Source organism: Porites lutea, chromosome 12 (genome assembly GCF_958299795.1).
Source record: "Porites lutea chromosome 12, jaPorLute2.1, whole genome shotgun sequence".
NCBI lineage: Eukaryota > Metazoa > Cnidaria > Anthozoa > Scleractinia > Poritidae > Porites > Porites lutea.
In genome coordinates, this window is record NC_133212.1 from 10,054,050 (window position 1) to 10,081,297 (window position 27,248).

Genomic DNA, 27,248 nt, shown 5'->3' on the forward strand with positions numbered 1-27,248 from the left:
TCCATCCTTGTATATAATCAAGCTTTGATGCTTTATTCTGTTTTCAAAATGTCAGTCTTCATTTCTTGCTGCCCTTGAAGTGAAGTGTGTATGATACTTGCATTCCCTCCCTAAACATTTGCTTATTTGTTTATCAATTATATAGCTGTTAGTTAATCCAATATTGTCAGCAAAGCTGTTATCCTTTAATTTTTATGAACTGTCCAATTAAGGGTTAATTTGGATAGTTTCAGGTAGGGCTTTCCTTTACAAATAGGCAAACTGTTCAATTTAACAAAAATAGCTGGTCTAAGCCAATGAATTTCCAGAAAATACAATGGGCAATGCAAACTAGCCAATCAGAGCAAAGTCCCAGTGACAATGTGCCCAAAAAAGTTTTGTTGGCTGACAGTGGTTCATTGGCAAACACTCTTGGCTTCTTGTTGCTGTGAATGTCATTTTGTTTTGCTGCTGTTTTGTTTTGGCTTCTTGTCTGGACCAGTTAAAAGGAAATGTATGACCAAACTGATGAAAGTTTAATTTGAAACAATCAATGCATAGATTCTTGAAAATGTACAAGCACTAAAACTTTGGACAAGAATAAGAAAACACTGATACTTGAGTTTAGAAAAAAACAAACGGAAAAAGTCTGCGGAAATCGTTTGAGGTAATGAATGAGATGTTTATTTTCAATAGTTCTTGTATTTAAATTAGTGTGTTTTTGTTTCAACTACAAACTGTTCGAGTGTACTATGTTTTGCATCTGTGACAGGCTAAAAAATCTGGATTAACTAACCAGCTATATGATAATTAATATGTAAGAGGACTACATGCTTGTCCAATTTGGAAATAATTTAATTAAAAAAATTCCGCTGGCAGCCAAATTTTGGCTGTCCTTGGAATGTTTTTCATCCAATTATTTCCAAATTGGACAGCATGTCCTATTACATATACTTACGGTTATTTACTTCAAACTCCCAATAACTCGAACCTTCTTCGATTTCCCTAGAAGGTTCAAGTTATCGGGAGTCGACTGTAGATAAAATATAATATTGTTTCTCAAATTATGGTACTGATTGATCTCATTTCCATTCATAATTCCATTTTTTCTGCTCAGTTGAAGAAATAGCATTTCCCTTGAAGATGAAATTTTATTTTATATCATCATAATCTTGCAAGAGACATTCTGTCGGATATCACCTGAACATTGATTCTGAAAGGCAGTACACAAATGAGAGTCTTGAAAATTATGTGCAAAGTTTCAAAACATGTTGTTGTGTATCTAAACAGTGACATTTCAAAACAAACATGTGCCCTGTACTTCTACTCCGGTCCTTCCATCGTAGCAAGTCAAATTTTGGAATGTCATAGAACAGCTAGCATCATGCAAAATTTTATATTGTAAGCTCCATGGTTTTATTTGTGGTGATAACCTCAACTTCCCTTGCTAGATATTGCCTTAAGTCCAGCAATGTACATTTTAAAATATTGTTTTCAAGAGATTCAAAAATAATGTCAGACATTGTGTCATTATTGTTATCTTAGATGGATGCCCTTGGATTGAAAAAGTTGTAACTATATGGATATAAGGTCCTATGTAATGTTTATTAAACCCTATGACTCCTGAGCACGCTTTTACTCACGCTTCCAAATAAGGTGTACATTTTTCCCACAAAAGGCTCTGAAAGTCGCCATGTTTTGTCAAATGACACTTTATGTTGCTTATATGAAGTTTTTAATCCTATGATTCAATTTCAATTGGTTTTTTCGCCATTTTGGACTAACTATTTGGCCGTATTTCCTCGTTGTTCTAATGATAACCTTTAAAAATGGTGTCAGACACAAATGGGGTTGATCAAACTATATTCAAAGTAAGTACTGGATTTAGCGATGATTCAGATTAAGTAAAGATTAGTTCGATACTGGCATCAATTCAGAGTTTGAGCATGCAGATACACGGTGTGCTGGTCAAGAAAATCAGAGAAAATATCGAAGAAAGAGAGCAAGCAGGTGCTTTGGTGGCCACAAGATGTACATTGTCAACTGTGAGAGTCTGCTTTTGGCAAACAACTCTTCAAACAAACACTAAGTTAATACATATATAATTTATATGTTTTTTGAAACCCTGATATGTCTACTTTCTAAATATGTATGATTATAGGTACTTTTACCTGACAAGGAACTTTTGAGATGTTATTCAGTGTATGTTTGTCAAAACTGAAGCAATATTACAGAAAAGTTCAGGAGTCAATGGGTTAAGGGAGGAACAGCAGTGATTTGTCTCTAGTTAACAATAGGCAATTTGCACTAAGAGGCATGTGACATCGTTCTTATGAAAATGAAAGTTGTATGATTTTGCCTTCCAAAAACAATTAGTGGGTCATATCTCAAACAAAATAATGGTGATTTGGTTTTTCAAACCCGCACCATTTTCTTAAAATGAATATAAGTTTGTAAATGGTCATGTGACTAAATTGTGATTTTTAAAATTATGAATTACCTCTCTCTGAACACAAATTTTGCACTTAAACTTCAAGGAAAATGTTGAAAAGATGATGTGATAACGTTTACAGCACATCTGAGCGTAACTATGAAACGTTGAACAAGATAATTATAAGCAAGAAGTAGTTTTGGCTGCCATGTTGGAGGGCAAGAGCATAAATCAGCGATAAATCATGTGCAGTGAGTGCTTTAAACAACTTCATAAATAAATGTCCCCAGTGCATTTTTTTCATTTCAATAGGTTTGCTAAACAGTGCATTTTTTATTTTTAAATGTGACAGTTGATTGAAAAAAGTCAAACAAAAGCAGCAAACATAACAAATGTTTGAAGTACAATACAGCTTTCCAAATTTAAAAAAATTCACAGTTAACCGCCTTCACAAGACGAAAATGTGCCCAAGTAGAGTGTTCTGACCAGTCAATAGTTTTTTGTTCTTTGAAGGATGAAATTTTTTTTTAAACTTTATCTGGAAGATCAATTTTTTCAATTTTTTTTACTTTTCACTTATTTGCAAATTAGGAGAACTGTTATATAAAATTTCATATCTATTAGTACTCTTTACTTAAAATGTCCATCCTATATTGGTATTCCATTGTTTCAGTCATTCAACCTCGTATATCCCCTGAGGCTGAATTCAAATCCCTCGCCTGTCTTTTCAGTTTACAGAGTTTTCAGGGTGTAAAGGTCCTTACACATTATTAAATCCGCCGAGTCAATTGGACAATATTGCTACTGAACATTAATGAGTTTTTTAAACTACATATGACATTAAACATGGTGGTTTGTCAATGCATCTGTCTCAATTCCAGTAAAGGTACTCTTATCATGTTGACAAACTGATGTGCACACTGGATTATGCTAACAGCAATACCAAACTGTTAAAACCTGTGTTCTTAATGATCATGCTCAATTCTTCAAAGTCTGCCTTTTAATTTGTCAACCTTAAAATAGAATTTATTGTGAAATAGTTACCAGGCAAAAAAATAGTGGAGTCAGGAAGAAAACAAAAAAACATCTACGTTATTACATGAAGTGCTTGAAGGCACATGGAAATTTTAAGGTGTGCAAGGCGAGGGTGCAAGAGGTTAAAATAAAAAAAATGGAGCAATGAACTTTTCATGCAGATGTTTCATGATCTCACTTAAACTTAGGGGAAACCATAAACACAAATCTAGTAAAAACACTTCTGCTTATTTAGCACACTACCAACAGACATTAGTCAGTTTCAATGTCATGGTGACCAAAACAGTGGCAGCTTGGAGTACTGTTATCTAATGCTTATTTTGTACAAGCAGAACATTTTTTATCATCAAGTCCAATATGTGTTGTTTAACCAAACCATTTTGAGTACAATCTAACTGTAGTACAGTGGACATTATTAATTATTTTTATTGTCTATGTCAATCTCACTGTCTTGCCGCAGTCTCTTTAGGCCTTGGAACTACTTACATCTGTTTGTCTTCTGTGTTTTTTTTCTTTTTTTTTTTAGCACATTTGTTTGTCCAACGGAGATCATTGCCTTTAGTGACAGAGTTGAAGAATTCCGTGCCATTAATTGTGAGGTTATTGCTTGTTCTGTTGATTCACACTTTAGCCATCTTGCTTGGTAAGCCCTTGTTTTTATTTTTTATTTTGTTCTGTGCCAGTTCAGTTTTAATGTACTTGTCTGTTTCCATTTCTGTAAAGTGTTAGTTGGAAGTACATGTACACACATTTAAGATTATGGTAATAGTACTGAGTATAGCCTGCTTTGCAGATGTAATCTAATCCCGGTTAGTATCATCTCCAAAGCAGCACCGGTATCTCAGGGTTTGAGCCAGCTTTATTGCCTCAGGAGACAATTTGTCCCTCTGTGGCCCTTGCAAAGGGACAAATAGGCAACAGCAGGGGACAGGAAATATTTTATTACATTGCCCTTCTCCTATCCAAAAAGTGAAAAGGCACAGTTTTTTCAATTTTTTTTATAGTGAGAAAAAGCCAGCAGGCTTGGAATAAGCCACAGTGTGTATTCTCCCTGGAGATATCACATCTTTTGATCTTGTATCGTTTGATATATACATATCTGTGAAAAGTTAAAACATTATTTTGAGGAAACTTGCTGAAAAAAAAAATTAAGTGTTGAGTAAAACATGTCGATACTGTCAATAGAAATTATGAAAGCAAAGATGGCTATAATGGAGCAGTAAACAAAGTTCATAATGTCACCACTCAAGTAACAAAGCAAGTGGCTAGGCTGGCAACAAAATTGTTTTGGTCCTGGCTAAAATTTTTCTTTAAAGAGGTAGCTCCAGTGGTTCGAACAGGCTAACAATAGGTATTGTTTTTTGTTTTTTTGCACGGATAGCTTGAGCTGTTCAAATGGCTGCAATTTTGTTTCAAAGGCATAGCCAGGACCGTTTGCAAAGCTGACACTTTCTTTTGAATGGATAACTTGAGCACGTTCGAACAGATACCCAATCCATTGAACGGCTGATAAACATCCAGCATACAAATGGCTATCCTTTTTGAAATGGCAAACCTTAAAGAGCATTTTCGAGTGAGAGGTCACATTTTTGGTATTGCTGTCTCTTGTTTTAGGACTGAGAAACCACGTAAGAAGGGTGGCCTTGGGACAATGAATATTCCTCTTCTGTCTGATATCACAAAGCAAATTTCCAAGGACTATGGTGTTTTGTTAGAAGACCAGGGTGTGGCACTCAGGTTAGAAGATTTTGAAATGCTTGTACATGTCCTTACTCATCTGACTCATCTGTAAAAATGAGAATTTGGCCCCAGCTTCCAAAAGGCACCTCTTTCAAATAAGTGCAGATCCTTTCACAATTTTTTTTAAGTTTTGAAAGGCACCAGTTAACAATATTATTATTCATCAACACTGCAGGAATAATGGGAAACTTCCCAAGTTTGGAATTGATACATTTGAAGCCAGCCAGCAATAGATATGGCTCTGCAAAGACATAAAATATTACAAATTTTTAGGTGAGGGGCACAAACGTGCCCCCTGGACATAATGTCTGTAAAATTTGGTGCTTTTGTGGAGCTACATGTATATTTTTTGTTAGTTAAATTCAGGTTCTTTTATTATACCGATTTAAAGGTCTTCTTTCCAGGGGTGTCAACAGATTTTCACCAACTTGCCCCAGTGATTTTTTCCAAAAACATTGATCGATCTACCTATCTATCTTTGCATCCCATGGGACTCGTGCCGTGAATTATTTGCGTCTTTGAGGATTTTTATGCGTCAGGGACAATTCACTGCTTGCCCAAGCCAAAAGTGTAAAAGCCCCTAAGAAACTGTGAGCTTTTTTCTCTCTAGACTCAGGAAACTCAATTAGAAACTTAGACACTCGCTTGAGCTTCATGGTGAATAAATTTATTGATAAATCAAGCTTCACTAAAGCCTGGTTCTCATATGCCGCTGATGCACCTGCGACATGGCCGCTGGTACTACCTTGGATACTGTTCTGATATGAGAACAGAAGTGGTCGGTAATGTTTTTCCTCCCAGTCTTTACTGCCAGCATGCCTTCGAAGTTGACTTGAGTTACACTTCGCAGGCATGCCGGTGGTAAAGCTCTGCGATGGCTCGAGTTGCCGGTGTTGCATGTTCTCATTTGTCCAAGAAGTAGCCCAGGCGGCACTGGCGGCTACAACGCAGGTGCATTGGCGGCATAATCATGAGAACGAGGCTTAGGTGTGATAAAATTTGGTTGTACATGTAGTAATGTAGTAATGATTGTTTACCTACCACAGAGGTTTATTTATCGTTGATGACAAGGGCATCCTACGTCAGATCACCATGAATGACTTACCAGTGGGAAGGTCAGTTGATGAGGTTCTCCGTTTGGTTCAAGCTTTTCAATTTACAGATAAACATGGAGAAGGTAGGGAGCTGCCAACATTTTTGTGTGTCTGTACTTATTATATACAGTAATATTCTTAATTTCTGCTGCACGTTGAGCTACAATACTCGTCACATTAGTTGAACAGTACTGATAATTATGTTCTGCTCCCTCAATGTTGGTTTTTGTGAGTTTGCATGCATCACAGAAGCAAAAAATTCAACACTGGGAGGGAAGGAGAACAATGTTTTGTTGCAATATTGGTGCTGCACCAGGTGTCCCAACTTAATGTTAGAAGGATTGTAGCTTGTTTTTGTGGAAATTTTGTGGGAAAGAAAACATGAGAAATAATGTTAAGGTTGGTCTTCTGCAACTTTAACTGTTTTCAGACCATCCCGCATCAGACTGCTAGTAGTCTTTTTTGTTGGTTAAAAAAAACTTGAATCACACACATTTTGCTTGCCCTTGTTCACTTCTTAGTTAGTGATTTAGTTGTAAGATGGCTTCACCTGGTGCCCTTCTCTTAAAACAAATGCCGAGTGAGCTTTATTATTGCCCAGCCTGGAAATCCACTTGTCCCAGATTGTAAAACAAGACACTTTCAGAGTCCTGCCTTTTAGTTAACCCTTTAAGCCCTAATAGTGATCAGCATCAAATTTCTCCTTGTAATATCAATGCTTTGTAAAACAGAGTGGTTATGAGAATTACGGACATGATCACAGAAGATGAATTTGCTTGATATTTCATCAACTTCTCCCCACTATTTCTGTAGGGATTGAATAGTGGCAACAAATGATAATTCAAGTTTTGATCTTAGGGTTTAAAGGGTTGATGGAGTCAATTCTTGGCAGAACTGGAGAGAGAGTAGCCTCTTTGGTTTATCACGCAATCCTCCCCAACAAACGTCGGGAAAGAATGCGTGACAAAGCCTTATAATAACATGTGCATGGGAGGCTAGAGATAGAGCAAACAAACCAAGAAGGGAACTGGAGTGAGCACCTCCCCTGTTTGCTTTGTTCATTCACACGTAACAAGCTTGCCCTTGTGAAAAACCTGAAGGGGCTGCTACTGTAGCAGTTTAATTCAACATCCCCTAACTACTGGAAATGTGAAACTGGAAACATTCCTGACCATCATTCACTTCTACGCTGTACCTTCCAAACTTCTTCCAAATATCAGTCACATAATAATAATTATGGCCAGCAATTTTAACGTGTTGATGAATTCCCGGCATGGGTATAAGTTTAAAAGCAACTGATTTAAATAAGCTGCTCGCATTATGGAGTGTGGTGAACCATGGGTGAGGGGAAAAACTACATGTTATTGTACACTCATGTATGCTCTTTTTAGAACCAGAATAGAAGTCCTTAAATGTAGCCATAAAAAGTCTTCAGTATCATTTTATGCTTTTTTTTCCAAACTTTGTCCAGCATAATAGGCCACTTCTGAGTTCCATAAACCCTCACTTTCAAAAAGAGGCCAAGTGCAGAACCTTTCTTGTGAAAATGAGTTTTATTTGCATGAGAATGAAAAATCATTTCCATATCAAAGGCTGAGCACTTAACCTTGTTTTGATACAGAGCCCCGGGGGAACTCGGAAATGGCCTATTATTATCATTTTTGATGACATATTCTCTGCAATAAATTTCAGTTTGTCCTGCTGGTTGGCGCCCAGGAAATGATACAGTAAGTATTAACCCCTTTGTCATTAGTAGCAAAAGAAAATCTCCCTTTTCTCTCTCCCATGAATTTCTTTTAGTACAGAGAAGAAACATGTTACTGCAGGATCGAAGAAACTTGATAACAAAGGCTAACCTTTACATTTACATTTTACATGTATTGGGTCGGTAAAATCGTTAAGATATCACACCAACTGTAAAAATGAAAACAAAAAATAAAGAAATGAAATAACTAAATGAATAAAATACAGATTTATTAATATATGAAATAATGATAAAAAAGTTAAATAAAGAAAACTATATAAACTGTATATAACTATTATTTAAGAAAAGCTGGTAACCTGTATTTAAAAGTTTCTAAAGAGGTTGATGAAACAATTGCCTCAGGGAGGCAGTTCCAGTCTGCAAAAGTTTTTGGAAAAAACCAACATTTAAAAACGTCTTTATTTGCATATGGCGCGCGAAATTTAAATAATGATTGATGGCTTCTCCTCGTGCGACTCTTGGAGTGTTGAATTAAGACCGTGAGTTAGTTTATACACAAGTGTTAACCAACACTTGTAAATTGCACTTGTAGACGTTTTACTTTTCTTGTTGCTCTAGCTTGTGAGCATAAAGATGCGCAAAGACTAAAGGTTTAGGTGCATCTGATAAGTTACAGTGTATGCCTTTTAAATGGATTGTGATCGCTTGTATAAAAATGACCACAAGTAGGTTAAATTATTTAATAATTTAATAATGCCAGGAAGTTCCTTCTCCCTCATCCCTGTCAAGTGTGGCTCCATGTAACAGCTATTCTTGTTAATTTTTAATTTCAGATTGTTCCAGATGCTAAGAAAAGTGCAGATTACTTCTCTAAACAGTCATAAAAAATTATTTTAAATCTTCTTTTGTAATAGTTTCGTCTGGTTCCATTTATCCTCTTTAATTTACTTATAAATTTGTATCGGGACATTTTTATGATGCTATCACTTTGCTGTAGTTAACTCAATAATAATTTTCAGTGCTAGGGTGTGTTTGCTTCAGTTATGAGGCTTAAGAATTGTGTGTGTGTGTTTGTTTGTTGTTTTTTTCTTTATTTCTGTCCCTCTTTTTTTCCCATTTTAACGACAAACCTATTGTGCGAGTTGTAGTAACTCTGACATCTGCTTGTCCACTTAGTTCTTTTGACATCCCCAGTTCATTAATATACACTGTATTGTATTTACGAATCACTTCTTAAATGTGGGGGGCATTATTCTTTTCTGCTTGTATAAATTCGGTTCTTGTTTTTCCGTGTTAATGTGCAGTGCTATCAGCTAAGAACAAAAAGTAATAAAAACATTGTCTAAAGCAGTGATAAAGTATTTTATAAAGTGCCTAAGTATTCACTTACATTAATACAACGGTGTATTTGTTGTATGTAAGATTCGTTTTCAGGTTAATTGACTTTGGGCTAGCTTTTTTGTTAGAAAACCCTGGTAACTTGTGTTGAATACCTCTTTAACCTGAGAACAGATTTAACCTACAACAAGGATACCCGGGGCACCTGTTGTGAATCATTGATACCATGGTGCAAGTGTACCCATTAAAGAACAAAAAGCAGTTAACGTGAGTAAGGATTGAGTGACAAGCCGCAAGAAAGCAATTGGTATCAGTATAGCCTTCTCTCAGCTGCTCTTCATTTATGGTGAGCGAAGGAGACACGAGATAAGTCGTGAGCGATCGGCGGAAGCGCGAGGGGCGCCCGGGCACTCGCGTCTTTTTTCGCGTGCTGCTCTCACGTGACATTTTGCGACTCCCTCAAATAGAAGGCTAGTATAAGCAAAGCACTTTGTACTCTCGATGTGAATTACGTCTGTAACATATGTGGCCACTTGAGGAACTAGTAGGGTGCTGGGAATGAGTAATTCAAATCAATAGATGGACTTCATGGAGGAGGCAGCGTGGCTGAGTGGTTAAAGCGCCAGACTTGCAATTCGGGGCCCCGAGTTCAAGTCCCGCCCTGACCGCTAGCTGAATTTGTTCACAGTAGTCCCGAGTTCAGATCCTTGACCGCGCTTGTAAATAGCCAGCTGGTTTACCTCCGGCCAGTTGGGATTCTTAACCCTGTTATGCTTGATTTGAATCATTTGTTTCCGTCATTTGCTCGGCTCCACTAGCATAAGTGCTATAAATACTGCCGAAGGTAAATACAGGAATTATTATTATTATTATTATTATTATTATTATTATTATTATTATTATTATTATTATTCATGAAACGATGCCCACTAACTTATGAAGCTCCACCAACACCTTGAATTTGATCGGAGGACAACACACGTGTCCTCTGTACATGTCAACGGTAAGCTCGGACGTCCGCGTTACCAGGGCGTCACTTTGGAGCCCTCCCCCCCCCTCCCCCCCCCCAAAAAAATTATAAGTTCAATAAGTTCGAAACCGTTCAAGGTCTCACCGCCAAACTTCAACCAAACTAATGCTATAGTGGATGTCCTTGTTGGATACAGCAAGATGCTGTGAGAGCAACTTTCCACCGCGCTCGGGAAAAAAAAAACTACTGCAATAAATAGTGTAAGCAAGAAGGCAAGAGACTGCATTTAGAAATAATTAAGCGCGTGGAAGAATGATATAAAAATCTAGTCGGTTCATTCATTCTGTTTTTTATTATATACATACTGAGAAATACTCACCAAAAAGCTATGTCGTAAATTTTCGTACGCAAATTAGTTCTAGCCAATCAGAGGAGCGAACGATGTTTTTTCACGTGTGACAAAAATGATACGTCCAATCAGAAGCCACAGAGGTGTGTGAGTTTCGCGCCAAAATTCCCGCCTTTATTGCAGTTTGCAGCGCCGCTTCGCACACATTCAACGTGAAAAGTTTTACTCAATGAGTTTTTCTCGCCAAAAAAGTGAAAAACATTTCGGAAATGGAGTGCAGTAGTTTCGCTTGTTTCACTGTCGATAAAGAAAACGGTAGAGAGCCGGCGAAACAACAGCGGAAAGGGGTAAACATAACGAGACGTAAGCTTTTGTTCTGCCTTTTGTTGTAGCGGCAAATTTTAGCATTTTTGAAAGATTTAAAATAAAAAGGCCGTCAAAATGATGAATGTCTCAGTATGTTTATAATAAACACAATACCACATGGAAAGTGCTTTGTACGGTATTTACGCACTCGTTTTTGTATCAGAAATCTTACTCGTTCGCTGCGCTTACTCGTTCGATTTCTGATACGTCAACAACTCGTTCGTAAATACCGTACGCCAGCACTTTCCATGAAGTATTCTCTATATATTAGATTATGTGTACAACCGTGTGTAGATAGTGTTTGCTATCCATAGTATAGTATATAGTTGCTGTCCATGCCATTGGTTACTTGAAATGCTGAAAAGAGTCTGGCACTGCCCTTTCTTATACCCTAAGAACATCAGACTTGCAAACAACAAACAATAGTCCAAAATGAAAGGAAGAAAGAAAAGAAAAGGAACGTCGTTAAACAACTCGCGTTCTCTTCGCGACGGCAAAAAAAATTCCTCAAGCCCATCGTTGTGATTTTGAAGTGTCCTGTGTGTGTTTTTATTTCATTGCGTGACCGCGATCGGGTTAACCGCCTACGCAGACGTCCCCAGGGGTTTGTCACGCGTTCCTGCCCCACGAAGGAATGCATGACGAACTTGTGGGAGGCTACGATCGAGTTTGATTGTTGAATTACAACAGATTCGTTCAGAGTACTGCATGCAGTTGACAGTGTGAACGTTAAACAAGAATTAGGATTTAAGAGTAAAGCAATTCTGTACCATGTAGACATTTCCGGACGTTTAATTGGCAAAGGAGTACTGACGTCACTGGATGGCAGTAACGGCCGGTCGATTCAGACGTTACTGAGGAAGTAAGCGACTCAAAGCAGACTAATGTCTGGAATTTAGGCTAAAACAGATCGGCACTTCCCCAGAGGCGATCTGCCAACCTCGTTCCCAGGGTCTTGTCGCTTTCCAATATGGCGTATTGGAAAGGGGACGGCAAGACCTCAGATAACAATGACCTCAACCAGGTTGTGGGGGATGCTCAGTCTTGCGGGCTCATAAAACCTGGTCTCGGTCATTCTTATTTAGGATTTTCCTGTGGACGATTTTTATTCACGAGTTGAGTAGTATCAGAAAACGAACGAGTGAGTTTTCTGATACGTATTATTAAACGAGTGAATAAAAATCGTACAAAGCATTTCCCATGCTGTAATTTGTTTATTTCATAGGTACTGAGAGTTTTTTCGTGTAATTTGTTTAAAAAAATTGCACAAATGGGACCACTATTTTTAAGTCCTTTAATTTTGAATTTTCCGCAGTTGACGGCCACTCAACTCGAATTTAGCCTAGTTTCTGCAGCAAATGTCATAATAACTGCTACTTGACGTCTTCACCCCTTCACATTTAGGGACGGACAATTAGAAAAGTTACATGGTGGGGTTGGGGAATTTTTGAGCCGCAGGAATTTTTTTTCGTTATCAAATTCCTTGTATGAATTTTCTTTACGCCATAGCATGAATATTTTTTAGGTTTAATTGGCGTACATGAATTTTTTTTCATTTAATTTTCCCTTGCACGAATATGTTTTTTGTACTTCCCCCCCCCCCCCCCACCCCCCCGCCATAAGTTTTCTAATGGTCCGTCCCTCACCTCGTTTGGACATCAGCGCCGTTTATCTAACCAGACTGTATTGTGAAATCTGCATACCTCACTTCCGGTTGACGCGCGTCCCTCAAAAAAGGCCTTTAGTTCAAGGGGCTCTGTCACGAAATTTTTCAAACTTCAAACAGAAAATTATTTACTTTTAGGAATTATTCATATTTAAAAAGAAAGTGCATTTATAGTAGTTGAAAGGGATGCAAAGCTCTAAAGTAAATTTGTGTAAGGTTTACTGCCATTTGTCAATGAAAGGTATACGAAAGGAGTACCTTTCTGTCAACAAATGGTATATAACAAGGGTAGGGGTTCGACCCCTAGGGGGGCCTCCCTGTATAAAACTTTCTAGAGTATCCCCCAGGGACATTGGCAAAGGCGCACCTCAGCCGTAAGTAGATGTTTTGCATTCTTGGACATTTGCTGGACATTTGGTTTCACTAAATGTTTGGGTGAAACGTCTCTAAAAGAGGAAAGCCACTACGCAATACAAACTTAATTAGCGTTAAGACTTATCACATACGAAATGCCTCTCTACCTATCATTACTGAGTGAGATAAAGATAAAGAATGTGTTGGAAGAAACTGTCATGGGAGAGACAGAGATGACTTGCTTCTTGTTAAACGTATTTTGTGAGAGTCGAGATAAGCTCGATCTACGCTTTGAGTCAAATCACATGATGCTGATCTTGTTAAACGAACTTGGTTTTTCACCTTTCGCGTCTGTAGCGTATCTTTCCCTGAGCCAAATACATCGTTATGTTTGACGTCGCGGGATCTTGCTGCATCAGTTACAACACACGGCTTTTCTTTGGGTCTCTTACTCTTCAAAATCTCGAGCACGGCGTTCCTAAAACGACGATCTCTGTAGCAGTAAATGAGTGGATTAGCTACAGTATTTAGATACAAAAATATGTCCTCTACACGCATCGCCAAACGTTGACGAAAGAATAGATAAATTCCTTGCAACATACCGCCAAGAATACTTGGCAAGAAGGAAAGAATCAGAGCAATCGTAACCACGGCAGCGGTCATAGCTATTCTGCGTTCCTGTCTTAATTTCACTAACTCGCTGACTTGGCGAATTTGACTTACTTTGCGTTTGCGAACTCCAAGGTACACCATGACATAAAAATATACGATAAGACTTAGGGCAGACATTAGCAAAAGTGACAGAGGAATGAGGAAAATTTCCAGAGCTATAACCGCCTCATTCGCCCTCATCATTCCTTTGAGTGCCGTGATAAAGTTTGGTGGAGATACAGTTACTATTGCTAATACCCAAGCTATTATCGCCAGCTTTTTCATAAGGCTTTTAGTCACCATCACTTTGTAGTCAATCCATTTTCGAATGGCCACGTACCTTTCCCAAGCAATCACTGTCAGATGGAAAATCGAACAAATCGCGAGAGTGATCGTGGACGATATGGCTACAAAGTCCAACATGCAAATGTAATGGTCAGCCAGTACTTGATGAGGAACTAACAGTTTAACCACAGCAGACAACGGTATACATAAACTTCCTACTAGAAGATCTGTAACAGCCAAACTTGTTAGTAAGATATTGGAAGTTCTCTGCAGTTCTTTTCTTTGCTTTACTGCTATGATTATTAGCGCGTTCAAAAGAACGGCAAGTGGAGAGATTATAGATGCGAAAGTGGCAAAAACCCAGGGAGAAGTAGTGTCATTGAAATCCCAAACTAAGTGTAGTTCGTGTGGGCAATAAAACACTGACCTGGTACTGTTAGAAAATATGGTCGCTCTTTCTGTTTCGTTTGGGCCCATGGTAAACCCTTTTTCATCTATCCCAGTGTTTCTAGGATGGTGCTGAACGCCTTCCTCCCGAGTTATGAGGGTTACTTAGCTAATACCGTGTATTAAATGAAGGGTCATGGTATTGTAAAATTGCAGCTGTATTACGATAAGTGTTGGTATCAAAATAGTTTGGCATTAAGATTTAGTTTTTATAATTACCGACTCAAAAAGGCTGCAAACAATTGCTATAAGCTATAAGGAAGAAAAGCAGGAAAATGCCGTAATGTTTTTCTGAGTGAGGTTATTGTTTGAGTCCGGTACCATACTCTGCGAAAGCTGAATTAGTCATTGTAGTAACTGATTATTGTCCGATTTTAGGGGTGTAAGATAAGGTTTAGTCCGCATTCGAACTAAGTGGTCGATCAATCCGGAGCTTAAGCCGGTTCCTGTAGCATGAAGCCACATTTCCGCTCAATTTACTGATCCTTTATTTTCGTTTTTTTTTTATTTATGCAAATTCACAATCTTCAGTACTTATTCCAATTCACAGGCGAAAATTACATTTTGGGTTCTGTCATTTGCGCTGTTTTTAAATATCCGCTGAAATTAAGTCAGGATAATAAGCGTAATGATGTAGTGCATGCATATTTTGGACACTTTGGTAAATGATAATTAATCTGAAGATCAATGAGATTAACTAAAAAGCACTTAAAGAATCAAATTCAAGTGCTAGTGAAGGATGTAGTGAAAACCTAGAAACTATAGGATCTTTTCTAAATTAAAAAAAAATGCCACCAACGCCTTTACTTCTTTAGAATTCAATCAGCCCTGGAAACGCCAGTTGAGCAATAGTAATCTATTCAACGACATCAATATTCATGCTCAGTTGTATTAAGGTACGAAAAAATGGTTGATCAGCAGATCGACTAAGCCAAGGTGTCCCAGCTTGGCTCAGGGGTAGTTAGTAATACGACCCACGCGATTTTCTGGGTGGGAGGGTGCATGGGCCGTTCACCCCGCGTGGCTCCGCTGAGAACTCAGCACGAATCAGTGATTTCCACGCGAAATCATTATTTATCTTAAGGAGTTACGTAATCGCACGCGAAACCGTTTGACTAGCCACGCAAAACCTGTTTATTAGGTGTATTTGAACTACGCATATCATTATGAGTGTTGTGAAAAGAGAGGAGAAGTTGTACATTTACGTTACATTACGTTGTTGTTACATTACGTTTTGGTGGCAAAATTTCTAGATGAGAAGAAACGGAAACGTCACTTAAAAAGTGAATCCGCACTGTTTAAAACTTTATCGATCTTCTTCAATTTCATTTAACTTGTCAAATGTTGGCGAAATTTTCTGGAGTTGAATCGAAAGGACCGTATGTAAGTTTAGAAAAGAAAATAAAAAACGTGTTGTGTTCACTTACTCAATACCGTGGGTAGGTGAAATTAGGAAGTTTCATGTTCCAGTCGTGGAACGACGGCTAAGAAATGTACAAAAAAGCGTGATGCACATGCAAAGTTGTTTTCTTGCTAATATAAGGGGCCTGTTTACATGGAATTGAAGGACCCCAGGTAGCAACCTCGTCCCCAGGGCTTTTCCCTCAAACAATGGGTGTTTTTTTTTTTTGGAGGGAAAAGCCCTGGGGACGAGGTTGCCCAGGCAGGTGCGGTAACCCGCTTAGGTGGGGTAAAAAAATCGTCCTCCTTTACATGCAATCTTACAACCCCGCCATCCCGGGGTGCACTTTGTCAAGATTATTGAATGGTTGCTAAGCACGTAAACAAGAAAAGAGGCTGGCAAAGCACCTGTTTGGGCGATTAATGCTCTTCCACATTCACCTGCTGCTCTTGCTGCAACCTTCAGTGCTGTAGCTTTCTATATTGTTACCGTTAATAATGATGCAAAGCCACCGCCAAAGTGAATTGTGCGCGATTATGATGTTTTACGAATCCGAGCTCGGCTAGGCGGGTTACCCCACCTACCCCACCTTGAAATGTTTACATTGCAAAATGTGACCCTGGCTGGAGGGTTACCCGGTCTGGAAGACCGGGCTACTCGCCTTGGCGGGTCACTCCACCTATCATGTACCCTGGGTTCCAGAGGATATTTTTTCTTATGGATATTGATGGTTCGTTTATTTCATATTAGGTATATTGAGAACGGACCTCTGGAGCCAGGGTACCCATCATGTAAACGTGATGAAATCAAAATTAGAGATTATATGGGCATACGGGTTACCCCACCTACCTGGGGTCCCCCACCTCTAGCTAAACAGGCCCTTAACCTATTGCTTTTCTGCCAATCTCTTTGCCGTCCCCGTCGTTGTTGCTTAAGCTCCCTATTGTTGTGATCCAGAAATTTTGGTTACTATGGTAACCTGAGGTCACACCTCTCCTCTCTATGGTGGATTGATTGTGTGTGGAGGGCTTGCATTATAGGATATCACAATGAATTCACCCCTTTATTGTCTATTTTCTCCTCTCTATGGTGGAGGGATTGTGTGTGTGGAGGGCTTGCATTGTAGGATATCACAATGAATTCACCCCTTCAGTGTCTATTTTCTCCTCTCTATGGTGGAGGGATTGTGTGTGTGGAGGGCTTGCATTATAGGATATCACAATGAATTCACCCCTTTAGTGTCTATTTTCCTTGTATCTCTGTATAGAGAGGGGCGTTCACAGAGGGCTTTTTTTGCATAATAAATTTGGATTCTATTTGGGGGGCTCGGGAACAGTTTTTAAGTGTGCTTATATTGACTGCCGGCTGCCGGGTTTCCAAGGCCTTATTCTTTGGTTGCTTCTTATGAACACAGATATATTTTAGAAAAGTGTTAAGTCGTTGCAAAAGAGCATAAAGTGTGTGTTTCATTATCCTCTCTCAGGTCGCTGGGATAATAGGCTGATTTAGCAACAGAACGGGAACGTCGGTTGACGACGGCGCGCGCAGATCAAACAACTGGCTTGACCAATGGCAGAGCGGCAAATTGCGCACCGGAAGTCGTGTTTAGTCTTTTCCGCGCGCTTTCCCGTCGTCAACTGACGTTCCCGTCCTGTTGCTAAATCAGCCTAATGAAACACACGTAACTGAGTTGAGAAAGGAAACTCACCATGGTAAAAAGATTGAGAAGCTGATCAAGTGGGATCAGTAGTGTTTGAACGTCAGTTTCTGTATCTCTCTTTAATTTGGCAATTCACCTTTTTTAGCAACTGAACTTTATCTGTTCTTGGGCACAGTTTAAGTTTTTATAGTTGTCAGACACGATCGCGATGCGTTAGGCACCCTTAGATTTTGTAGATGTAAATAGGGTAAATATGTGTTTACCATTTACTTGTTGCATTTAGTATTTGAGATTGTTTTGACCAATTTAAACTAAATTAGTGGAAGCATTATTTCTGCTGTTTTGCTAAAATCAGCATAACTGACATTAGACTGCAAAGCAGTCACGATTTTTGCGTATTCAAGTACGCGCATGCAGTCAAACAAAAGGTCTGGAACGAGGCTGAAAACAGAGAGCGAGACTGGGGAGAGATGCTAAAAAACGGTTCTTTTTTCTCGCCTCACGCGCCCGTGGTGTAAGGGTCGCGCGCTTCACGCGCGTAAGGCGCTTACGCCACGCTTTACCGATTTCTTTACTGATTTAGAGAAAAAACCCGTCTGTTTTGCAGTCTAAGATTACATAAACTAGCAAAATTACTGACATATATTATCGTCCTTTGCCTCAGAAGTGGTACTTTGAGCGATTTTCAAGGATTTTGAGTTCGCTGAATTTACCGCGAAGGTAAGGTAACACAACAATTATTTAGCTTTGATGCACTATGCACATATTTACCGATGTACCGCTACAGATGAAGCAAACGGTAAATACAGTACATTTTCCATAAAATTACATCGGTTACACAAGTTTGTGTGGGCGCCCTGTAGTAAAATTTTTCTCCCGCTGAGCAGTTTGTAGAAATCAAGTTTCGTTACGCTGTTACGCCGTTAGGGGTTTACCAACAACTCTAGACTGGAAATTACTTGTAAGCCGGTCAAAATTACAACAAAAGAAAGGTAATGGCTCAGTCAATTCCAAGCGTGCCCTTCCCCCTCCGGGCATTTGTCATTTTGTTTTGGAAAAGCTGCAAATGCCCCACGTTGGGGCCGGGCGTTCATACAAAAACCCCACTGTGGGGCCTTAAATACGGTGTAAGGGGTGCGGCCATTTATCAATGAAAGGTATAAGAAAAGAATGGGGTACCTTTTCTGTCAACAAATGGTATATAACAAGGGTAGGGGGTTCGTCCCCTAGGGGGAGCCTCCCCGTATAAAATTTTCTGGAGTATCCCCCTGGGGCTATTTCAGATCGGCATATTGGCAAAGGTGCACCTCAACCGTAAGTAGATGTTTTGCCATTCCTGGACATTTGCTGGACATTTGGTTTCAATTGACTAAATATCTGGGCACAAGCACCTCAGCTCAGCGTGTGTTAATTTAATCATTAATACATGTAGTTTCATATTGCGTAATTTAAAATGGCCGTGAATATAAAGGATTTGTATCAGGGGCACCCAACGACCGTTTTCGGGGAAATATCTGTTCGGAGCCCTCTAGAATGGCTAAAATTTTCGGGAGCCCAAGAACAGCTAAAAATTTCGAAAATGTTTCGTGGTGACTGTTCGTTGGGCTCCAGACTCCAGAATCTTGGTTATTTCAGTGTTCTCAGCTCGTGTTCTGAGTGTTTTCTTACCAAATTTCTGTTTCAGCAATTACTCGTAAGGACACACTGACGCCGAAACACAGGAAACAGTACCTGATTTAAACAATTGTTTAAACTGTTCAAAGAACTGTAATAAAGCGCGTAATCTTCTGATCTTTCTGATCTTTACTACTGGACCTATTCGGCCTATTCTTCAGATTCCCCCCATCAGCTGTCCTCTCCTATTACCCACTGTATTACCTTAGCACCCAGAGCACCTTACCCCTTGGGGACGAACAGAAAAAACAGAACAGAACACTGAAGAAGAGAACACTGAGCCGTGCCCTGGGCTATTCCAACTGATCCCAACTCTGCCAACTGCCTTAGCTGACTGCGTTCAATGTGCGTTGTAATCAGTCAGTGCCATGCCGTATTTCAGATTTTTCCGTAAGAGCCGTGCGAATTGAGTTTGGCAGGGTACAAGACATTTGAAACTGGCTTTAAAATCACTTAAATACCTTTTCTTTTTCACCTAGAATTTTCTATACATTCATTAGACGTTTCAACTGGCTTTAAAATCACTTAAATGCCTTTTCTTTTACACCTAGAATTTTCTATACATTCTACGTCGCCCTAGAAAATTCGGAGACATTCTCACACTAGATAAAGTTTTCGGAGAAAACTTGAAAGGACCCCTAAAAATTTCGGTCAAGGAAAAAGCTCGTCAGGTAATCTTGCGTTTTCGGAAAGCTTTCACTGTAGGCTGTTATTTTCGGGAAAGGCGAAAAACAGCCCTAAAAAATTCGAGAGGGTCAAACCACTCCTAGGACGACCGAACAGATCAAATTTTTTTAGCGATGCGAATTATTCATTTATATTGCTTTTAAAGCACACCAGGATGCATAACGAGCCATTTCAGATCATTTCCCAGAAAACGGTCGTTGGGTGCCCCTGTTGTATGGGAATGAAGTAGATAAATACTCGCTTGAATGTTCAATAAAAAAAATAAAATACAGCTAACTGTATTAAATTTGCTTGTTTTTGCTTGCTGTGTGGTTATTTTCCCAATCCATTGCGATTTAAGCGATTTCCTTTTACCCAGAGTTTCCACTGGAACATTCTTAAGCGAGCTAGTATTTATCTACTTAAATCTTGTACCTGAATTCCCATACAAATCCTTTATATTCACGGCCATTTTAAATTATGCAATGTGACTACTTGACTGTATTACTGATTAAACTCACACACGGCTGAGCTTGGGCCGCCTGTGATTTGGGTAAAGATAAAATGAAAAATTAAATATCTTCGAAGAAACTGTCATGGGAGAGAGAGAGATGACTTGCTTCTTGTTAAGCGTATTTTGTGAGTGTCGAGATAAGTTCGATCTACGGGTCGAGTCAAATCACATGATGCTGATCTTGTTAAACGAACTTGGTTTTCCACCTTTCGCATCTGTAGCGTATCTTTCCCTGAGCCAAATACATCGTTATGTTTGACGTCGCGGGATCTTGCTGCATTAGTTACAACGGACGGCTTTTCTTTGGGTCTCTTACTCTTCAAAATCTCGAGCACGGCGTTCCTAAAACGACGATCTCTGTAGCAGTAAATGAGTGGATTAGCTACAGAATTTAGATACAAAAATATGTCCTCTACACGCATCGCCAAACGTTGACGAAAGAATAGATAAATTCCTTGCAACATACCGCCAAGAATACTTGGCAAGAAGGAAAGAATCAGAGCAATCGTAACCACGGCAGCGTCATAGCTATTCTGCGTTCCTGTCTTAATTTCACTAACTCGCTGACTTGGCGAATTTGACTTACTTTGCGTTTGCGAACTCCAAGGTACACCATGACATAAAAATATACGATAAGACTTAGGGCAGACATAAGCAAAACTGAAAGGACAATGAGGAAAATTTCCAGAGCTAAAACCCCTTCATTCGCCCTCATCATTCCTGTGAGCGGTGCCGTGATAAAGTGTGGTGATACAGTTACAATTGTTAACACCCAAGCTACTATCGCTAGCTTTTTCATACGGCTTTTAGTCACCATCACTTTGTGGTCAATCCATTTTCGAATGGCCACGTACCTTTCCCAAGCAATCATTGTCAGATGGAAAAACGAACAAATCGCGAGAAAGACCGTGGACGATATGGCTACAAAGTCCAACACGCAAATGGAATGGTCAGCCTGTACTTGATGAGTAACTAACAGTTCAACCACGGCAGATAATGGTATACTTAAACTTCCTACTAGAACATCTGTAACGGCCAAACTTGATAACAAGATATTGGAAGCTCTCTGCCGTTCTTTTTTCTGCCTTACTGCTATGATTATTAACGCGTTCAAAAGAACCGCAAGTGGAGAGATTATAGATGCGACAGCGGCCAAAACTCAGGGAGAAGTAGTGTCATGTAAATCCCAAACTAAGTGTGGATCATGTGGGCAATAAAACACTGACCTGGTACTGTTAGGAAATATGGTCGCTCTTTCTGTTTCGTTTGGGCCCATGATAAACGCTTTTTCATCTATCTCAGTATTTTCTAGGATGGTGCTGAACGCCTTCCTCCCGAGTTTTGAGGGTTACTCCATGCCTTGTATTAAAGGAAGACAGACATGGTATTTTAAAATTGCAGTTGTATTACGATAAGTGCTGGTATCAAAATAATTTGGCATTACCGACTCAAAAAGCCTACAAACAATTGAGTAAGCTATAAGGAAGAAAAGCAGGATTACGCCAAAATTTTTTGCTGAGTAAGATTTTTGTTTTAGTCCGGTACCATACTCTGCGAAAGCTGAATTAAGCATGATTATTGTCCGATTTTAGGGGTGTAAGATAAGGTACAGTCCGCATTCGAACTAAGTGGTCGATCAATCCGAAGCTTAATCCGGTTTCTGTAGCAAGAAGCCACATTTCCGCTCAATTTACTGATCCTTTATTTTCGTTTTATTTTTTTTATCTAGGCAAATTCATCTTCACCACTTATTCTAATTAACCGGCGAAAATTACATTTCCGCTCAATTTCCAGATCCTTTTTTTTTCGTTTTTCTTTATTTATGCAAATTCACAATCTTCAGTATTTATTCCAATTAACAGGCGAAAATTACATTTTGGGTTCTGTCATTTGCGTTGTTTGTAAATATCCGCTGAAATTAAGTCAGGATAATAAGCGCAATGATGTAGTGCATGATATTTTGGACACTTTGGTAAATGACAATTAATCTGAAGATCAATGAGATTAACTAAAAAGCACTTAAAGGATAATATTCTGGTGCTAGTAAAGGATTCAGTCTGGGAAATAGTAAAAACCGAGAAAGTGTGGGATGTTTTGTAAATTAAAAAAAATATGCCACCAGCGCCTTTCAGTACCTCTTTAGAATTCAATCAGCATTCGGCTGGCTAAATCTATATTATATTTTATTTAGCTTATGACCGTGAACACCCCCGATGTGAGATAGGCCTGGTCAATGCAGTGGTCAAATATTGCATTACTGCACAGGGTCCAGAGGAGATGTGTTTGTCGTTAGAACATCAAAACCTGTCGAAAACCTCTGAAAAAATGGGTTATTTTGATCGCGTGAATGAAGGAGGAGGAGGCAAATGATGTGAAGTATATCAGATAATTCATTTTTAAACTGCGGTTGTAGATGAAAGTGAAGAAAAATGAATAAAAAAAATCAAAAATGAATTATTTCATATACTTCACATCATTTCACTCCTCAAGGGGGATATGAACTCAATAAATTGACCTCGCTCTCAATGTGTGGCTTCATAGCTCAGTTGGTAGAGCAACGCACCGGCAACGCGGAGGTCACGGATTCGAATCCCGTTGAAGCCCAGATTTTTTTTTTAGGCTTCTTCTTTCCAATTACTTAATTTGGAAAATTTACTGCGATGATCATTCTTCACTTTCATCTACAACCGCAGTTTAAAAATGAATTATTTCATATACTTCACATCAGTATTATATTGTGTTGCAAAGGGGAACATCACAGTGTTTTTGCAGTTGGTAGAAGGGAATTTTTTAACTTTTTATTTATAACAGTACCCAGTAACACTCTAGGATTGACAATGTGAGCTCCGAAAAGATATTAGTATAATAATGGAAACTAACATTTTATTTAGATTTATTGTTTTATTTATTAATTTATTTACAAATTAAGGCACTTAGATACAAGTCTTGCACTTTGCTGAGTCATGACTGGGATGAGCTTTAACGTGGTAAGATGGCCACTGAACCATAATACATGTATAATCTTGCAGAATCTTGTCCATTAGAAAGAAGTTATCAACAGAAGTGTTCATATAAATTGGAAGTATTTTGTGATATTGAACCAATAACGTCAAAAGTGCAGGAACTGTCATCCAAAGACAGCAAAGAAAGAATGCCTGGTACGATATCAATTCTAAAAAAAAATAATTAAAAAAACAAACAAACAAACAAACAATTCGAGGTCTTTAAGGTCTGCCTTGAAAAGGTGTCTGGGATCTTTATATGTTATGGGAAACTGCCCACCTACCCCTCCCCTAAGCCAACATTAACACTTACTTCTCACTTAGGGTAAAATGTTGGCTCAGGGGAGGGGTAGGTGGGCAGTTTCCTAGAAACGTATAATGATCCAGGCATGCCTTATAGAAAGTGAAAGAAAAGAACTAAAGAAATGCTGGGATTATTTGTTAGTGTCCATTTTAGGGAGCTGTCTGTCTTATAGAGGGGGAAGTTTGTCTGGAGTAAGTTGTGTGTACATCAAGTTTATGTGAAAAAAACCTTGTTAAAGTTCTCACTTTTTTGATGTAGATTATTCATGATGACGAAAGGGATTTATCGTTGTCAGAGGAAGAAGATGATGATAAGGAGGAAAATCAATGGAGCAGTAAAGAAGGTAAACCGTGATCTGCTTTGTGTACTTTTTTTTTACCGCGAACTAACTTATTTTCTGATATGTCCAACAATAGATGTGTTTTCCCATTGTTCACTTCATGCAAAGCAATAGTTTATTTTAAAATTCCGTGTGGAGGGTAAACTTTCAGATTGATTTGCAGTATGGATATTAGCGGCCCTTGAATTTGATTTTGAAAACAAGATCGAGTCACGTCCAACTAAACGTCGGCTATAGTACCATTAACGATGGTTAATCATAGTCTTTTGGTTTGTCCCCCTCTCCCCCCTTCTCACAACCATCAAACACGCACTACTGTTTCTTTGGCAAGTAACACGTTCATCTTTATTTTTAGTCTGTGTACTGTCGCTCCCTCTCCTATACAAAAATCGTGAACACTATTAACGTTGCCTTTCTTGTGGGTTGAATGTTAAATAGCTGATGTTGTTTCCTTCCGCAGATAAAAAGGCCAAGAAAGACAAGCACAAGGTTGGACAGAAAAAGGAGCAAAAGGCTAAGAAAGGTTCAGATGCTGATAGCGATGTCTCCTCTGGGGAAGATGGTTACCTGGATTCCAAGGAAATGGATTACTTATCTGACAGCTCGTCCTCGTCAGAGGGTGAGACTTCTTAAACCTTCAATCCCAATATCATCATCATCATCGTTGCCCTTATTTTCTTTTTTTTCGTCATCATTTCACGTATAAAATTATTTTTGACGTATCCTGTTTGATTCTAAACAGTACCACAAGAAATACACTTTGGGATTTCATTAACAGACTCAAAAGCTTAGAATACCTGATACAACATAATAAACAGTACCACAAGAAAGGACTACTCAGTAACTTTCATTTGAATGGTCAGATCACACTTAAGGATTTCATCCACAGACTCAAAAGTTAGAACCACCTTGTACAACTTAATAAACAGCACCACAGTAAAGTACTGCTCAGTAGCTTTAATTTGATTGGTGATACTTGAGGATTTCATCAACAGACTCCAAAGCTAGAACTACCTTGTATAGATAGCATAATAAACAGTACCACAGGAAAGTACTCCTCCGTAGCTTTCAATTGAATGGTCACACTTTAGAATTGCATTTACACACTCAAAAAGTTAGAACGAACCACCTTGTACAGCATGATAAACAGCACCACGGGAAAGTACTGCTCCATAGCTTTCATTTGAATATATGGTGACACTTTACAATTTCATCCACAGAGTCAAAAGTTAGAACGAACCACCTTTTACTGCATACATGTAATAAACAGCACTACAGGAAAGTACTGCTCCGTTGCTTTCAATTGAATAGTCACACTTAAGGATTTTATCCACAGACGCAGAAGGTAGAATCACCTTGTGCAGCATAATAAACACTAGTACCACAGGAAAGTATTGCTCAGTAGTTTTCGTTTGAATGGTTACAGTTTAGGATTTCACCCAAGGACTCTAACCTCAGAATCACCCGTGATGGTTACTCAAATTCAAGTCTATCCTGATCGTACGTTTTTATTGCCGCCATTTTTGTTTTTTGCTTTACAGAAGATGTAACGGCTTTAAAAGAAAACAAACCGAAAGCTGACCTCAATGCAGATGAGACATCAAGTGAACATGAGGATGAACTAACACAAGAAGGACATGAGCTGAAAGATATGTTGGAACGAGATGAAGGAAAAGAGTCCTGGGACGAGGATGAAGACGATGAAGATCCGGACGGGGATGAAATGAAGGGAACTTCTTCTTTGTTTTTACAAGGTTAGAAATCATGGCGCAACAACAATCTTTTTTTTGTACTCACAAAGTACAACAGTGAAAGTATTGAAAGTAAAATTAGAGTACTGGCTGCCTAGAATAACCATAGAGGCTAGTGGACCCAGGCAGCCCGTTGATAATGGTATTAAGACTGAGTGGAGTCCAATTCGGTCTGTAATCATACGATTGATAACCAAAATCAGACTACCACGTAGCGGGAGTCCGATTTGCTTAATCACGGGTAGAGTAAAGACGCGGCGGTCGCATAGCGCAGGAAAATACTACGACTTGTTTCCCTATGTGGCCACTCACACAGCGAAGTGACGTAGAATTAATTACAAAACTGACCGATCACCTTACGAGCAAGTCACTTGACAAGGCAGAAATCGAGGCGATTACGATTATCCAAAGAGAGGCTATCGTAAGTCAAATGCTACAAAGGGGATTGCTCTGGCCAATCACATGAGAGGCAATTAATTAAATGAACCAATCACGATATAGAGTAAAGACTTGCAGGTGGCATAGCGCGGAAAATGCTATGACTTGTTTCACTTTTAGTTGTTTGACATGTGGCCGGTCACAGCGTTGAGGCAGGAAATTTGCCTTAAGTGAGAAAAAAATTAATAACAAAATGTGGAACAAATGTTGATTATCTTGAGTGTGTTTTGCCCCCATATGATCTCAAATGTATTTTGTGTTTGTAGAGGTGACAAAAAGAAAAAGAATAAGTCTGGGAGTGGCTCCAGTACTTCTTCAAATGGCCGTTCATCGACCCCTACGATTTCTACAGACAGCGCTGCTAATACCATTGCTGCCGCTGCTACAAAGCTGAGTCAGGACAGACCAGGGACTCCCTGTAAGTATATCCCCACTATTTTCCGGGTACGTAGATGAAATTGTATGGAGTGACCGTATAAATGAAACCTATTTAGCAAAACCTTCGTCAGGAACTATTTCTCTTTTACAGTATTTTACAAACTAGCGTTTTAGATGTTTCATTTCTTCCCGATCAGTTTCATGTTCCCCGTGTTGAAACAATTTTTTGAATTGTCTGGGTTTTGGTAGCAAAATCAAAGAAGCGTCCAGCAAGTGCAACCAAAAAAGGTACCCCAGGCGAAGAGGGAAGTCCAGCAAGCAAAAAACCTCGTGTATCCCCGGCACCTTCCGCGGGAGGGGCAGGAGGAGGCTCAAGAACAAGCACCCCAACACCGACCGGTAGTGAAGAAGGCCCCCAGGGAATCACTGAAGAAGCCGTGAGATGGTAACTCACAAGAAAGCCCATGACCAGCAAGGACCTTTTGCAAAAGTTCAACAGCAAACGTACGGCCCTGTCAAATGATAGGACCGTGAAAAAGCTTGCTGCTATTGTTAGAAAGATACAACCCGAACAAAAGACCATCAAAGGGAAACTATATCTGTCGCTTAAACCACAGAGCTGAGATGTGCGCGCGAGAAGGTCTCTTGTTTCGTCCCATCCTCGCTTAATCTTCACGTGCGCGCCTGATTAAGTCGCTTTAATAATAGT

The 27,248-nt window shown here is 39.1% G+C and overlaps 2 protein-coding genes, 1 non-coding gene and 1 pseudogene across 4 annotated transcripts in view; 3 read left to right on the forward strand and 1 right to left on the reverse strand.

The window, feature by feature from the left end:
- The window catches only part of LOC140954020 (peroxiredoxin-1-like), a 17,770-nt gene extending 8,187 nt beyond the window's left edge, over window positions 1-9,583 (forward strand). For both annotated transcript variants that reach the window (XM_073403411.1, XM_073403412.1), the window contains exons 4-8: window positions 3,972-4,088; window positions 5,060-5,182; window positions 6,232-6,362; window positions 7,972-8,006; window positions 8,818-9,583. In XM_073403411.1, coding sequence (XP_073259512.1) covers window positions 3,972-4,088; window positions 5,060-5,182; window positions 6,232-6,362; window positions 7,972-8,006; window positions 8,818-8,868 — 457 coding nt within the window. In that variant the 3' untranslated portion in view covers window positions 8,869-9,583. The remainder of the gene's footprint in view (window positions 1-3,971; window positions 4,089-5,059; window positions 5,183-6,231; window positions 6,363-7,971; window positions 8,007-8,817) is intronic.
- A 3,660-nt stretch (window positions 9,584-13,243) lies between these two features.
- On the reverse strand, window positions 13,244-14,440 carry LOC140953689 (trace amine-associated receptor 8b-like). Its single transcript, XM_073403097.1, has one exon. It carries the CDS (start codon window positions 14,438-14,440, stop codon window positions 13,244-13,246), a length of 1,197 nt encoding a protein of 398 aa, XP_073259198.1.
- An 8,417-nt stretch (window positions 14,441-22,857) lies between these two features.
- Trnaa-ggc (transfer RNA alanine (anticodon GGC)) lies at window positions 22,858-22,930 on the forward strand. The gene has a single exon. It is a non-coding gene; the product is annotated as a tRNA-Ala (tRNA).
- A 359-nt stretch (window positions 22,931-23,289) lies between these two features.
- On the forward strand, window positions 23,290-27,248 carry LOC140953690 (uncharacterized; annotated as a pseudogene).

Coding starts and splice junctions, on each gene's coding strand:
- LOC140953689 (XM_073403097.1), bottom strand. CDS start 14,440: ATGGGCCCAAACGAAACAGAAAGAGCGACCATATTTTCTAACAGTACC.